The sequence below is a fragment of the Myodes glareolus genome, chromosome 4 (genome assembly GCF_982192425.1).
Source record: "Myodes glareolus chromosome 4, mMyoGla1.1, whole genome shotgun sequence".
In the NCBI taxonomy this organism is placed as follows: domain Eukaryota; kingdom Metazoa; phylum Chordata; class Mammalia; order Rodentia; family Cricetidae; genus Myodes; species Myodes glareolus.
This window is the reverse complement of record NC_142029.1, coordinates 66,749,014-66,766,056: the sequence shown is the minus strand read 5'-3', so window position 1 is coordinate 66,766,056 and position 17,043 is coordinate 66,749,014. Positions and strand designations below refer to the sequence as shown.

The following is a 17,043-nucleotide window of genomic DNA, read 5'->3' as shown; positions in this document are numbered from 1 at the left end:
TAGAAATAGCAGTAAGGCAAGAAGTAATGTAAGGAAAAGCTATGTAAATAAGAAATGACGAAGTCACCTACAGTTGTTCACAAATGACACTTTACAGATAAGACAGCCTAATGAACCCACAAGGAAATATGTAGAGCTGATAATAGTGTCAATAAAGTTTCAAGACATAAAATTAACAAACTTTATGAAAGGAAATACACACTGAAAGAAAATTCTGTGCTGGCTATTTTTGTGTCACCGTGGCACAAGCTAGAATTATCTTAAAAGAATCAACCTTAATTAAAAACAGAAATAATTCTATATGAACTGGCTATATGGCATTTATTAATTAGTAGTTGATGGAGGAGGGTCCAGCTCACTGTGCATGGTGCTGGTGTTTCCGGGTTTTATAAACATTTCTCAAAGTATCTTGACTTGCATTTCCCTGATGACTAAAAATGTTGAAGATTTCTTTAGGTGATTCTCAGCCATTTCTATTTCTTCATTTGAGAATATTCTATTTATATTGGTAATGCATGCTTTGTTTTCTTATATCCCTGGTTGTTCTGGAAATCACTTCATGGACCAGACTGCCCTCAGACTCACAGATCTTCACCTGCCTCACCCTTCAGAGTGTTGGAATTAACGGTCTGTGCTACCACCACCACACTTGTACCACATTATTTAAATTTGATTTTTTATGATATTTTTATTGAGTTCTTTGTATTTTCTGATATGTGGTCTCTATTACACAAGAAGTTGTAATAATGATTTATTTCTCCTGATCGCTAAGGAGGTTCAGCATGACCTTAAGTGTCTTTTGGCCATTCGAAGTTCTTCTGTTGAGAATTCTCTGTTCAGATCAGCACCCGATTTTTTAATTGGGTTAATTAGAGTTTTAGTGTCTAGTCTCTTGAGTTCTTTGTATATTTTGGAGATCAGGCCTTTATCTGATGAGGAGTTGGTGAAGATCTTCTCCCAGTCAGAAGGTAGTCTTTTTGTCTTACTGACAGTGTCCTTTGCTTTACAGAAGCTTCTCAGTTTCAGGAGGTCCCATTTATTCATTGATTCTCTTATTGTCTGTGCTACTGGGGTTCTACTTAGGAAGTGTCCTCCTGTGCCTATATCTTGTAGACTATTTCCTACTTTCTCTTCTATCTGGTTCAAAGTGGTCCAATTAATGTTGAGGTCTTTAACCCATTTGAACTTGATTTTTGTGCATGGTGATAGATATGGATCTACTTTCATTCTTCTACAGGTTGACATCCAGTTATGCCAGCACCATTTGTTAAAGATCCTTTCCTTCTTCCATTGCATACCTTTAGCCCCCTTGTCGAAAATCAAGTATTCATTGGTTTGTGGGTTAATATCTGGGTCTTCTATTCGATTCCATAGGTGGACTTCTCTGTTCTTATGCCAGTACCAAGCTGTTTTCAATACTGTAGCAGTGTAATAGAGTTTGAACTCAGGGATGGTTATACCTCCAGAAGTTCCTTTATTATATAAGATTGTTTTGGCTATCCTGGGTTTTTTGTTTTTCCATATAAACTTGATTATTGTTCTCTCAAGGTCTGTGAAGAATTTTGATGGAATTTTGATGGGGATTGCATTGAATATATAGATTGCTTTTGGTAGAATTGCCATTTTTACTATGTTGATCCTCCCAATCCAAGAGCAAGGGAGATCTTTCCATTTTCTGGTGTCCTCCTCAATTTCTTTCTTCAAAGACTTAAAGTTCTTGTCAAATAGCTCTCTCACTTCCTTGGTCAGAGTTATCCCAAGATATCTTATGCTATTTGTGGCTATCGTGAAAGGTGAAGTTTCTCTGATTTCCCTCCCTGCTTCTTTATTCTTTGTGTAGAGGAGGGCAACTGATTTTTTGGAGTTGATCTTATATCCTTCCACATTACTAAAGGTGTTTATCAGCTGTATGAGTTCTTTGGTAGAGTTTTTGGGGTCGTTTATGTATACTATCTTATCGTCTGCAAATATCAAGAGTTTAACTTCTTTTCCAATTTGAATTCCCTGGATCCCCTTATGTTGTCTTATTGCTATTGCTAGAACTTCTAGTACTATATTGAAGAGGTATGGGGAGAGTGGACAGCCTTGTCTTGTTCCTGATTTCAATGGAATGGCTTTGAGTTTCTCTCTGTTCAGTTTGATGTTAGCTGTTGGCTTGCTGTAAATAGCTTTTATTATATTTAGGTATGATCCTGTATCCCCAATCTCTTCAACACCTTTGTCATAAAGTGATGTTGAATTTTGTCAAATGCTTTTTCAGCATCTAATGAAATGATCATATGGTTTTTTGCTTTCAGTTTATTTATATGATGTATTACATTGATAGATTTGCATATGTTGAACCAACCCTGCATCTCTGGAATGAAGCCTACTTGATCATAATGGATAATTTTTCTAATGTGTTCTTGGAATCGGTTTGCCAGGATTTTGTTGAGAATTTTTATGTCAATGTTCATGAGTGAGATTGGCTTGTAATTCTCTTTCTTGGTTGAGTCTTTATGTGGTTTTGGTATCAGGGTAACTGTAGCTTCATAAAAAGAGTTTGGCAATGACTCTTCTGTTTCTATATTGTGAAATACCTTAAGGAGTATAGGTATCAGCTCTTCTTGGAAGTTCTGGTAGAATTCTGCATTGAAACCATCTGGCCCTGGGCTTTTTTTGGTCGGGAGGTTTTTGATAACAGCTTCTAATTCTTTGCAACTAACAGGTCTATTTAGATTGTTCACCTGGTCTTGATTTAACTTTGGTAAATGGTATTTATCTAAAAACCAATCCATTTCTTGTACATTTTTCAACTTTGTGGCATATAAACTTTCATAGTACGATGTAATGATTCTCTGAATTTCCTCTGTGTCTGTTGTTATGTCCCCCTTTTCATTTCTGATCTTATTAATTTGAGTGTTCTCTCTCTGCCTTTTGATTAGTTTGGCTAGGGGTTTGTCAATCTTGTTGATTTTCTCCAAGAACCAGCTTTTTGTTTCGTTGATTTTTTGGATTGTTTTCTGTGTTTCTATTTTGTTGATTTCAGCCCTCAGTTTGATTATTTCCAGTCTTCTACTGGGAGAGTCTACTTCTCTTTTTTTCAGAGTTTTCAGGTGTGCTATTAAGACTCCAATATGTGCTTTCTCCGTTTTCTTTAAATGGGCACTTAGTGCTATGAACTTTCCTCTTAGCCCTGCTTTCATTGTGTCCCATAGGTTTGAGTATGTTGTGTCTTTATTTTCATTAAATTCAAGGAAGACTTTAATTTCTTTCTTTATTTCTTCCTTGACCCAGGGATGATTCAGTAGTTGACTGTTCAACTTCCACGCATTCGTAGGCTTTCTGGTGTTCGAATTGTTATTGAATTCTAACTTTATACCGTGGTGATCCGACAAGACACAGGTGGTTACTAAAATTTTTTTGTATCTGTGGAAGTTTTCTTTGTTACCGATTATGTGGTCAATTTTCGAGAAGGTTCCATGAGCTGCAGAGAAGAAGGTATATTCTTTCCTATTTGGGTGGAATGTTCTATAGATATCTGTTAAGTCCATTTGATTCATTACCTCTAGTAATTCTTTTATTTCTCTGTTGAGTTTCTGTTTGATTGACCTGCCCTTTGGTGAGAGAGGTGTGTTGAAGTCTCCTACTATTAGTGTGTGTGGTTTGATGACTGCCTTGAGTTCTAAAAGTTTTTCTTTTACATAAGTGGGTGCTTTTATATTAGGGGCATAGATATTCAGGATTGAGACTTCCTCCTGATGAATTGTTCCTGTTATGAGTATGAAATGTCCATCTCCATCTCTTCTGATTGATTTTAGTTTGAAGTCAATTTTGTTAGATATTAGAATGGCCACACCCGCTTGTTTCTTAGGTCCATTTGCTTGGAAAACCTTTTCCCAACCCTTTACTCTGAATAGATGTCTGTCTTTGTATTTGAGGTGTGTTTCTTGTAAACAGCAGAATGTTGGATCCTGTTTTTGTATCCAATCTCTTAGTCTGTGCCTTTTTATAGGTGAGTTGAGTCCATTAATATTAAGTGATATTAATGACCAGTGGTTGTTGATTCTGGTTATTACTTTGTGTGCATGTGTGTGTGTGTAGTAGATTTTGTGTGTTTCTCTTCTTTGAGTTGTGGTTGTGAAGGGTCGCTAGATGTCTGGGTTATTGTAGGCAGTGATGGCAATGTTGGATTCCTTGGGTTGCGATTTTCCTTCTATTACTTTCTGTAAGGCTGGATTTGTGGTTACGAATTGTTTAAATTTATTTTTATCCTGGAATATTTTGTTTTCTCCGTTGATAGTGAACGATAGCTTGGCTGGGTATAGTAGTCTGGGCTTGTATCCATGGTCTCTTAGTTTCTGCAGTACCTTATCCAGGATCTTCTGGCTTTCATGGTTTCCATAGAGAAGTCCGGTGTAATCCTGATAGGTTTACCTTTATAAGTTACTTGACCTTTTTCCTTTGCAGTTCTTAATATTCTTTCTTTAATGTGTATGTTTTGTGTTTTGATTATTATATGGCAAGGGAATGTTTTTTTCTGATCCCGTCTATTCAGTGTTCTGTATGCTTCTTGCACCTTCATAGGAATATCGTTCTTTAGATTGGGAAAGTTTTCATCTATAATTTTGTTGAATATATTTTCTGGGCCTTTGATCTGCCGTTCTTCTCCTTCAATCCCTAGTATTCTTAGATTTGGTATTTTTATTGTGTCCCACATTTCCTGAATGTTTTGTGATGAGAATTTGTTGCATTTGCTGTTTTCTTTGGTCAGAGCGTTTAATTTCTCTATGGCATCCTCAGAGTTTGAGATTCTTTCTTCTATCTATTGTTTTCTGTTGGTTATGCTTGTTTCTGATGTCTCTGTTCGTTTACCTAGATTTTCTATAGCCAGCTGGCCCTCTGTTTGTGATTTCGTCATTGACTCCATTTCAGTTTTCAAATCTTGAACTCTTTCCATTACCTGTTTGATTGTTTTTTCTTGGTTTCCCAGAATTTCATTTACGGATTTACTCATTTCTTCAAACTTTTTGGTATATTTCTCTTCCATTTCTTTACTCATTTCCTCAATCTTTTTGTTATACTTATCTTCCATTTCTTTATGGCAGATTTTCACCTCCTGTTTAAGTTCCTCTGTTATTTTCATATAGATCCACTTAGAGTCGATTTCTTCTATTTCTTCTGGAGTAGGGTGTTCAATTCTTCTCATTTCGTGCTCCCTGGATTCTGGCGATGTCATGTTGCCTTTCAGGTTGTTGGAGGAATTCTTGCATTGGCGCCAGCCCATCTCCACTTTTCTGGATGAAACTCCTCTGTACTCTCTGGATAGAATTCCTCAGCACTGCAGCTGGGATAGCTGGCCTTCCCAGGGCCCAGGAGACAAGAGTGTAGTGGCAGTGGGGGCAGGGAGGGGTCCGGTGAAACACAGAAGACCCTGCTGCAGAAGCTGAGGGGGGAGGGGCTGTGCTCTCTTCCCGGGCTGGCCGCCCGGGCTAGCACCCACTCACCTCTCCGGGTAGAACTCCTCAGCACTGCTACAGGGATAGCTGGTCTTTCCAGGGCCCAGGAGACAAGCACCAGTTGGGATCTTAACACTGAGAGAAGTAGACATAAGTTCCCATTCCCAGGTCAGAATCTATCTACAATTGATGACAACTCACAAGTGAGAAATTAGGTTGCTCCAACAGAGTATCACTGGACATACGAGCATTCTTGGATTTTTGTGTGTTTGTTTGTTGTTTTGTTTTCATATGTATTTATTTATTTATCTCTTATACTGTGTCCCAACCAGTTTTCCCTCCCTTCCTTCCTCCCAGTCCCCTACCCCAAACATTCTCTCTCCCCCAGATCCTATCCCTCTTCTTTCCCTTCATAAATTGGAAATCTCAAATCAGCAAATCATGGCATATCAAGGAATATTAAAAGTATCAAGATCTTCTTATATTCAGGCTGAATCAGGCAAGCTAGTAAAAGGAAAATGGTCCCCAAAGAAGGTCAAAGAACCAGAGACAGTCCCCACTTTCACTGTTGGTAGTCCCACTGCAACACAAAGCTAACACAACCATAACATATATGCAGAGGATATATGTCAGATTCATGCAGGCTTCCTAATTGTTGATTCAGTCTCTGTGAAACACTATTAGTGCTCAGTAAATGATTCTGTGGGCTCTTTTCTTAAGGTGTCCTTGAATCCTCTGGTTCCTCTAACGTGGAGATTTGGAGACTGTGATATAAAATGCAGAGATCATGCTACCCGTGCCTGGGGAGGTGTTGAGTACTGCCTTGGAATCTAAGAGAAGTTCCATGGAATGCTATGGGACATTTCAGAGTGACAAGTCCTCTGCCCTTTGCTTCTAAGTAGCAAGTGTCACATACCCTGTGGTTTGCAGAAGTGGCTGCCCTGAGGCCGCAGTCTCAGCTTGACCCAGCTGTTCTGCTCACTGAAGGAAGTCTTAGAAAGGATTGGGACAGTGAGATAATGTCTCTGGTGACCCTTGTTTAAAATAGGGTAGGATGTCATGCAAGACCCCAGACCACCCTTGCTATCTTTAAGCTGCTTTGTGTGCATAATCTAAATAAGTCCTTGGTTAACTCATGATCTATATTTCCTCTTTTAGATAAAACTGTTGACTGAAGCAATTGTTTCCAAAGTGTATAAAAGGATTACTTAATAAAAGCGCAGCATGCAGTTGCAAGTGCTGTTCTGCTCTGCATCCCCTGTGTCCTGGTTTATTCTCTACCCTTACCCAGGGACCCCGATGCACTAGACATCGACACTATAATTCTTCTTTTCCTTCTTCTGCAGGATTCCCTGAGCTCCACTTGTTGCTTTTGGGTCACTGTACCTATTCCCATCAATTGCTGTATGAAGCTTCGCTGAAGATGATTATGCTAGACTCCAGTCTGCAAATATAGCAGTGTATCATTAGGGATCACTTCACTGAGGTTGGTCTTTTGTTGTGGTGGTAGTTTGCTTGTTTGTTGGTTTTTTTGTTTGTTGTTTTGTCAATCACAAGTAGTTTTACCCTGGGTCTTTGGACTATCCAATCTCTGATACCTTGCCCTCCAGGCACTGTCAGGCATGGACTCCCACTTATGGTGTAGGTCTCACTTTGCACTAATTAATTGGTTAGACACTCCCACAAGTCCTCACATCTGTACCACTTGCAGACAGTGTCAATTATAGGTTGACAGCAATACCTCCACTGGAAACCATGTCATTCTTGAAAAAATTGTTGGCTCAGGTTCCATAATTGTCATGTAAAGCAATGGATGTTGTTCCCAGATTACAACCCCAGAGGGAGACCACCAGAGAGGCAGAGAGTGAAATAAGCAAGATTTAATCAGCATAATACAAACAGGTTTAGAACCCCTGTCTCCAAATGCCCCCCTTAACAGAGAGGTAGAGAGAGGAGCTGTTTCTCCTCTGTGGGGTAAGGTTTTGAAGGCATAACTACAAAGAGGCTTTTGGAAGAAGCTTTGATATGGGTGCAAGGACTTTTGCTCCCTCCCATCCTGCTAAGTCAGCTTTCTCCTTGTTTTTTGTTATCACCAGGTGGCTGACTGGGCTAAGTGACCTTGTGCTTGGAATCTTCCATGTAGGAGAGGGGAAGGACACGACTTTCCTGGAAAAACATTCTGCTAGAAAAGTCTTGTTCCTTTATGAATAAGGGGTGAGGGTCCCACAAAGGACACTGTCAAAATGAAAATAGAATTGTCAGCCTAAAGAATGGAAAAAGATTTCCACCAACCCCACCTCTGACAGAATGCGAAAATCCAAAATATATTTTAAAAAATCAAGAAACTAGACTAAAAGTCCAAATAATCCAATTTTCAAAAGGAGTACATATCTAAACAGAGAATGATTAAGAGAGGAATATTCAAGAAACACTTAAATGTTCAACATCCATAGCCATCAAAGAATCACAAATCAAAATGACTTTGAGATTTCATATTGTACCTGCCAGAATGCTTAAGATCAAAAACACAACTGAAATCTTATCCTGACAAGGACGTGGAGAAAGGGGGACATTGAAATTCTCTATTTCTAGTGATCGTACAAAATTATACGGTAAATTTGGAAATCAATATGGTGTTTTCTCAGAAAATTGGGAATCAGTTTTCCTCAAGACCCAACTATATGATTCATGGGCATATACCCAAAAGACTCTCCACCATACCACAAGAAGACTTGTACAACCATGTTTGTAGGTTAAAATGGGCAACTGGAGCAGGAAACCAACCAATCACTGAACACCATGATTCTGACCCCAGATTGAGTGAAAAAACACACCCTGGAAATGAGACATTTATCAGGGAAAGAATTTTTTATCCCTGAACCCAGGACCAAAGAAACATGCTCTGGTTCTGAAACAAGTGTCAAAGAAACACACTTTGGAGGCTGGAGAGATGTCTCAGTGGTTAAGAGGACTTCCCAGAGGTCTTGAGTTCTATTCCCAGCAAAGACATGGTGGCTCACTAAAACATGAAGTGACATGGAAAGCCTTACAATATAATGGATCTCTTGATTATTTACTTGCTATCATGATGTCATGATTATTTGGATATACCTAAACTAATCATATTGTTTATGATAAATATATAACACACTGTGTATTAATTTTATTGTAATAGGAGTCTTTTGAAATCAACAAATAACCCTTCATACTCTGAAATAATTTTGGCATTTTGATGAGGAGCATCCAAATGTAAGAGGCATCAGAGGTTCAGGTACAATAGAGAATTTTAGAAATTTTCTACCCTGTCAAAGGCATGCAAATATGCATACTGTTAGCCTAAAACAGGAAGCATCTGCCTTTAAGGACTGAGCCAGAATAAAACTTTATCTACATTTAATAGAACACCAGAACTCCTGTCAAAGCCACAATGACAGTGAATAACGCACCACAAACACTGTGCTAAAAAGAATGGAGATTCTGCTAAAGAATCAGCATTTCCTGCATCTCAAAGAAGGTAATAAGACAGAAAACCCACTCAGCTGACCTTTGAAAGCTTTCAAAACTACAAAAGGATGTGTATCTTTTTCTCTTGAGCATATAAGGTACAGAAACCTGTAAGAATCATTTGAGGTGGAAGGATGTCCATAGTCAATGGACCACATCAACTAAGTTCCTTCTTCCTGTATCACACTGTGGAGGAAGCTTAGGAAATATTAGGGTGTGCAGAGATATCCATCCTCATCCTTATTTTTAGAATTCATACTTGTGACTGTTAAGTTACTTGTATCAAAACATGAAATTTGCTGTCTTATAACCTATTTTCCCTAGAATACTTGCACTATTATATTACTGTACACTGTTAAATTAGAGTAAGTTTCTAACTTAGACTTTGGGGGCACATCCTACCTATTGAAACGTGCACATCAACTTATTTATTTTAGATCTATTTATCTGTCTGTCTATTTATCTATTTACTTATTTCTCTTACTTGTCTCTGTTTCTCTTCCTTCTTTCCTAGTCCTTCCTACCAACCTCCGCTCTGTTCTCACCCTTATTGAGTCCTTCTCCTTTTATGTTTAGGAAAAAGGACCTCTTCCATGAATGCTAAAAACATGACATATCTAGTTGCAGTAAAAGTAACTACATTCATATGTTTTAAGGCTGAGTAAGATGACCTAGCTTGAGGAATGGGTTGCAAAAAGTGAGTAAAAGTGTCAGAAACAGCCCATGTTCCCACTGTTAGGAATCACACAAGAAGACCAATCTGCACAATTGTATATTTAGAGTACCTGCGTCAGTTCCTTGTAGGCTTCATGATTGACAGTTCATTGTCTATGAGCCCAGGTTAGTTGATTCTATGAGTTTTCTTATGATGACAAGGACCCCTCTGTCTCCTATCATCTTTTGTCCCCTCTTCTACTGGATTCCCTGAATTCCAGCTAATGATGGGCTGTGAGTCTGTAAATGTTTCCATCAGCTCTCTGCTGACAGCTGGGCTAGGCACTAACCTGATCACAGGACATTGCCAGTTCAGGCTATGTATCCATTATTTTTAGGAGTCTTCTATAGAATTATCCTTGTAGCTACCTGGGACATTACTTGTGCCAGTTGTTTATGTGACATGAAATGATTTACCCCCTTTCAGTAGTTTCTTTTAGCACTCTCCCCTTCCATTACCCTGCTACCAATCTGATTGCTTGTGTTCCCAAACCAACCATCCTTCAGCCACTTCATGAAATGTATTCTATTTTCTCTTTCCAGTTATATCAGAGAATACCCCCCACCTGTGAACCCTCCTTCTTACCTGATCTCTCTGAGTCTGTGGGTTATAGCAAAATTATCCATCAATAGAGATAAAACTGGAACATTCACTACAATTTTAATAGTTGTTTTTTATAGAAGAAGGTCACCAAAGATTGCCACATTATTAATTAATAATTTTAACATCTAAATAGTATTCCTACTTCTGTAGAAAAATATAGAATTGGCTCAGAATTTGAGATAGTTGTCCTAAAATAAGATGACACGCTATAATTAGGACAGTTTAGTGGTATAGTCAGTAAATTTGATGTGTTTTCTGTTTTTTGACAATTTCTTTGCCTATCTACAGTTTCAGTCATTTAAATTATTTATGTGTTTGTCCTTTTTACTTTCTTCTATCACAATAAACACAAAAGAAATATTTTAAGTTATATCTCTCTGTTGAGACTGGTAATCAAGTTGTAGCTTAACAGTCTATGATTTTATTTTTATTTGTTATGTATTTTAATACTATGGTAGTATTTGCCTGTGAGTTAAAATATCAATTTCTGTTGCTAAAGTGACAGAGGGATGCCACAGTGTTGAGAAACTCTGATACATGTATTTGCCATGAATGACGAGGTATCTGCAAGTTGTACCCTACATGGCGAAAGCATCCAGGAAGGTGAAAATTGGAAGGCTTGCTGGACAGTTTTATTTGGTTCACGTGATGCCAGTATTCTTTGCCTTTGAAAATTTTAAATTTTTTTGTATTACCATTACGTGTTTGTGTATATGTCTATATGTTTATATATGTTTATACTTGTGATGTATGAGTGTGTGTATGGAGGTCAAAAATCAACTTTACAGAGTTGGAATTTTTGTTTATCTTTTATGTATGCTGCATGAATTAAACTCAGGTCACCATGATTGTGGGATGTGTGCCGTTTGAATTCAACCATCTCAGTGGCCCATATTTGTTATGGTTATAACACATTAACTAAAGTATTAGCTGATATATTTTAAAATTCACAGTTTTCAGTGCACATATAAGAGTTTTATATATTCTTGATTTGTGCAAACGTTACCATGTTCTATTAGAGATTACTGTCCACACTGATGCAACCACATAGCAATAACCATAACAACAAGACCTGAAATTCCTGCTATAACTAATCCAACAATGCATTTCTATCTACTTAAAACTTTCTTGGGGCTGGGGAGATGGCTCAGTGGTTAAGAGCACTGCCTGCTCTTCCAAAGGTCCTGAGTTCAATTCCCAGCAACCACATGGTGGCTCACAACCATCTGTAATGAGGTCTGTAGACCTCATGTAGACAGAATATATACAGAATATTGTATACATAATAAAAAATATTAAAACTTTCTTAATTTCTTCAATTATTTGCAACCCTTTGACATCAAACCATGGATCATTTACATACACTGGCAACATTACAAAAGAAGGTTGTTTTAAAACTAACACATGGGTGAATCATCCATTTGGAAATACAATTAGTCAAAATGCAATTAAGACGTTATACATTAAACACTAAACCATTCATGGAAATTTGAACCTTTCCCATTAAATGAACATTCATTTTCATACAAGCTAAAACAATTCCTTTCAAAGAACAGATAGGTTTCAGAGAATTGGATTTTCCTGGTTTTTTTTTACATAGTGGCAGTGTTTTCCAAGCATAAGTTTGTGAAAATCTAATGCTAGAATACCAAATTACAGTCGACAATCCTTATTTCCAAGATTCTGTTGCAGACACAGGATGAGAATCACTATAATCATCTTGACTTAGAGACCAGTCAAGAATGCACTGTGGTATCCCTGTGATGTTGTTCTTTAAGGGAATAATGCCAGTATATCATCTCCATAACAAAGTTCTGTTAGTTCTCACAATCCTCTCATGAATGGAAGAAATCATTGAGGGGGTAAAGGATCCTTTGCCAAATTACCTTGAGGAAGCAATTACTTGGTATAATATGTACGTTTTTATCATGTAACATTATTAGTTTTGGAAACACTCTAAGACATATCTCCAAAGCAATATTCTTAGCAAAACACCATACCCAACATGAGTAAAATTTAAAGCAATCAAGAACTCAGGAATTACATATCAATCTAAAAATCAGTTATCTCTGACTGTGACTAGAATTTTTTTCCTTCCCTAGTCACAGGCTGTAAAAGTGGTGGATCAGGAATGTAGGCACAATAGGTTTTTCTGGATTATTTTTCTGGATTATCATCACGTGCATCAGCCTCACCTTGTCTATCTGCTCCACACACCAGAACAGTCATTTAGAAACCATTGAGATTCATTTTCATTCTTTTAAAAATCACAAATATACTCTTGTCAGCATGAACTGGGGGCCTTCCATAAACCTGTAGCTGGATAATTCCATTTGAGCTGAGTATTTCTTTTGGTAGTGCCTTCATGCCAAAATCGATCAGTTAGAGATTTTCCAGCCCTTGAGAAACGAATCATCTCAGGTCCTTGAGATGGTCTTGGTCCAGAAGCAGATATTGGAATTTTAGCATCTTTAGTTTAATGGTACCAAACAGGAATTATCATTATTTTAAAACATCAGTGTTTACTTCCAATATCCAGAAGGATAACTTTATGTTTACTTTGGGTTCTCCTTCTTATTTAGCTTCTCTAGTATCACGAATAGTAGGCTCAAAGTCTTTTATTTATGTTAGAATCAACTTATGAGTGAGTACATACCATATTCCTCTTTTTGAGTCTTGGTTATCTCACTCAGTAAAGTGTTTTCTATTTCCATCCATTTGCATGCAAAGTTCAAGGTGTCATTGTTTTTTACTGCTGAGTAGTACTCTAATGCGTATATATTTCACACTTTCTTTATCCATTCTTCCATTGAGGGGCATCTAGGTTGTTTCCAGGTTCTGGCAAAAATTGGGAGATTGTGGGTGGGGTTGGAGTGGGGGTAAGGGAAGATGGGGAGAGAGAAATGAGAATGAGAGGATGGGGATGGCTTGGGGGAATGGGATGCAAGGGATGCGCCCACACCCCTGAGATGATGGGGCTGATCTAATGGGAGCTCACCAAGGCCAGCTGAACTGGGACTGATGGAGCATGTGATCAAACCAAACTCTCTGAACATGGCTGACAATGAGGGCTGACTGAGAAGCCAAGGACAATGGCACTGGGTTTTGATTCTACTGCATGTACTGGCTTTGTGGGAGACTAGTCTGTTTGGATGCTCACCTTCCTAGACCTGGATGGAGGGGGGAGGACCTATGCTTCCTATAGGGCAGGGAACCCTGACTGCTCTTAGGACTGGAGAGGGAGGGATAGGGGAGGGGGAGGAAATTGGAGAATGTTAAATTTTTAATAAAAAAAAATTGACCCAAGTGTTCACTATCTAATTAGTGAATAAACGCATTGTGTTATTGTCACATTTAATAATTTTATTCTGGTTTTAAAGCAGTAAGTACTGACTTTAAACAATAAGTTCAGGCAGAATGAACTTTGAAAATATATTGCTACATATAATGAGAAAATCCCACAGGTATCATTTAATTTGATAGGCTTTCCACAATAAGAAAATACATTGAACGTGGTAAGATTTATCTTTGTTACAGTTTGGTAGTGGATTGTAGTAAAAGAATAGCATGTGAATATAAAATAATCTAGAATGCATTGGTTAGTGATGATAAACCCTGAAATTTTAAAATGATAAAGTTTGGCAAATTTGTAAGTATCCTAAGTATACCGATAGTCAGTTTGCAATTTGACCAAGTTGGAAGGAAAATGAAGGGTCCTCCTTTCCCCACATGATAACTTACCTTTTCATTTTTTCTTCATTTCTTTTCTTTCTTTTTTTCTCCCAATTGTGACTTAATTCTTTCACACTGTAAGGTTGCAGTCTCATAAAAGCAGTCACTGTCTTAAAAGCCCATGTCTAACATTTACAGTTGTTCTTAAACAGCATTCTTGCATACTACACCTGTTGATTCCAATACTAACACTGAGCAGATATCACTTTAAAAGTTTCAATTAACTTTTTCCCTGCTCCTATATCTGCCCTTCCTCCATCTCCACCCTCCTACTCCCCCAAGCTCTCTCCAGTCTTTCCCTTCTCCCTTCTCTCTCCCCCCCTCCCCTTCCCCCACCCCCCACCCCCATGCTCCCAACTTTTGCCCAGCAATCTTGTTTGCTTCCAATTTCCAAGAGGATCTATATATGTTTTTCATTGGGTTCACCTTGTTATTTGGCTTCTCTAGGCTTAATGTCCTTTGTTTATGGTTAGAGTCCACTTATGAGTGAGTATATACCTTATTCCTCTTTTGGGGTCCCGATTATCTCACTCAGGATAGTGTTTTCTATTTCCATCCATTTACATGCAAAATTCAAAATGTCGTTATTTTTTACTGCTGAGTAGTACTCTAATGCGTATATATTCCACACTTTCGTTATTCATTCTTCCATTGAGGGGCATCTAGGCTGTTTCCAGGATCTGGCAACTACAAATAATGCCTCTATGGGGAGTCATTTTAGGGTTGGTTAGATACTTGGCTCTAGAGGGGATATCAGGTATCCAATGGGATGTCCCCAGCTAGGTCCTTGGGCAGCAGAATAAGGGTGCCTGAATTGACCTTGTCCCACTAACACTAATAGTAAAAGCAGAATATAAAAATCACTCAGTGAAGCAAATATAGAATGAATTTCAGTGACACTTGCTTCCCAAGTCCATTTTCAGGAAAACCTGACCTGATTGCAAGTTTTAAATAAAAGGCAAAACCATGTGCAACTTACAAGACCGGTCAAGGTGTTGTCCTATCAAATCACTCTCTCAACACTAATTCTTGTCTGGAAGATCAGTATTTCTTTCAAAGTGATCTAAAAGTTGTTCATCTTTCTTCTTGAGAAAAGTTTCTATCCTGGCAGAAAAGTTGCTCTAGTGATTCGATTTTTTCTCCCAGCAAGAGGTTATAGAGAAATAAGTATTTACTTGGGTTTATTTTTCACTACTCTGATAGCAAAAGAGGTAGGAACAGTTGTCAGTTTAAAATGCATTCAAAGGGTGGTCTACAACTCCTAATTATTCTGTATCTATCTCCTTAGTATTCCTGATTAGGCAAGTTGTGTTCTTTTCCTTATAAACTTGTCAAATATAAATTCTAATATAACTGTCATCTGTGACAATTTCAATATAATTATATATTCTTCATATCTTCTGTATTGCCATTCACACAATGAAAATAAACAAGACTAACATGAAATCTCTGACAAACTAGTGCCCCAGACTTAGCTATCTGGTTTTAAAAAATATTCTAAATATGTGAGATCAAGCTGCTAACTAAATGAACTAAATTGCGTTTTAAAAACTTTTCAAATGTTGAATAAAGAATGTGTAGGATTAATATTTTATTTCAGGTAACAGACATGACTTTTGATCCTCAAATGCATTTTCTCAATATAGCATTGTTTTCAAAAATGTGAGAAAATTCTTTATATTATAGAATAATGTATATAATGACAATCTATAAAGCAAACTTTAAATATGAATAACATGAAAATAATGTAACTTCACTCTTTTGAACCCATTGAAGAAATAAATGTGACAAGAAGGCTGCACTCAAAAATCACTAGGCACTGATAATTTCTCTGAAATTTAACTAGAGACAAAGGTTACATAGGATTTTGATCAATATATTGTCTTACTCAGGGTTCTTCTCAGGGCAGCTTTAACATCTTTGTTTCTGAAGCTATAGATTAAGGGATTCATCATGGGAACCACAATAGTATAAAAGATGGATGAAATTTTCCCCTCATTCATAGACCCAGGTGAGGAGGGCTGAAGATACATGAATGTGCATGATCCAAAAAACAGAGAAACAGCAAATAAATGGGAACTGCATGTGCTGAACGCTTTGTTCTTGCTCTCTGTGGACCTTACTTGAAATATGGTGCAAAGAACAAAGCCATAGGAAGTAAGAATGATGGAGGTTGGAATAACAATGTCCTTTCCTGTTACAATGAGCAGCTCTATCTCATTCACATAAGTACTTGTACAGGAGAGCTGTATCAAAGGGAGGAGGTCACAGAAATAGTGGTTAATGGTGTTTCCATCACAGAAGGTCAGTCGTAGAAGGAAAACAGTGTGGATTGTGGCACCAGAAAGTCCCATAAAATATGTACCAAGCATAAGATAGAAGCACACCTTAGGGGACATAGCAATGTTATACAAGAGTGGATTACAGATAGCCACATAACGATCATAGGCCATTACTGTCAGCGTGTAACATTCAGAAATGCCGAAAAAGCCAAACGAGAAGGCCTGGGTTATGCACCCAATGTAAGATATAACCTTCTTTTCCAGTAAGAAGTTCATAAGCATCTTGGGTGTAATCACTGAAGAAATACAAAGGTCTATGAGGGACAAGTTAAAGAGGAAAAAATACATGGGGGTGTGGAGGTGAGAATTAAATACAATTAGAGTGATCAAAGTCAAATTTCCTAATGTAGTTACCAAATATATTACTAGGAAGATGAAGAAGAGGGGGACTTGTAGACCAGGATCTTCAGTTATCCCCAAGAGAATGAATTCCATCACCAAAGTGCCATTTGCCACAGCCATTGCTCTCCAAGAAAATCTGGGAAGACATAAAAGGAAAAGTTCTAGGAAAAAACACAACTGACAACTACCTATTAATCTTGAAGAATGTGCTGGAAATGCACTGAAGTACTTGAAAACAGTGTGCCTGCCTTTGATGTTACCATGATATAAAGAGGCAGTCTTCCTTAGTAAATACGTAAAATGCCTACTTTTAAATGTAGTATTTGGGAAACAAAGGCAGATAAACCTTTGTGATGGTAAAGTCTGC

The 17,043-nt window shown here is 37.7% G+C and overlaps 1 protein-coding gene across 1 annotated transcript; it reads right to left on the bottom strand.

Annotated features, from left to right (window-relative positions):
* Positions 1 to 15,863: 15,863 nt before the first annotated feature.
* On the bottom strand, positions 15,864 to 16,802 carry LOC148122300 (olfactory receptor 8B8-like). Its single transcript, XM_087905051.1, has one exon. The coding sequence runs from the start codon at positions 16,794 to 16,796 to the stop codon at positions 15,864 to 15,866; it is 933 nt and encodes a 310-aa protein (XP_087761177.1). The 5' UTR covers positions 16,797 to 16,802.
* Positions 16,803 to 17,043: the final 241 nt, after the last annotated feature.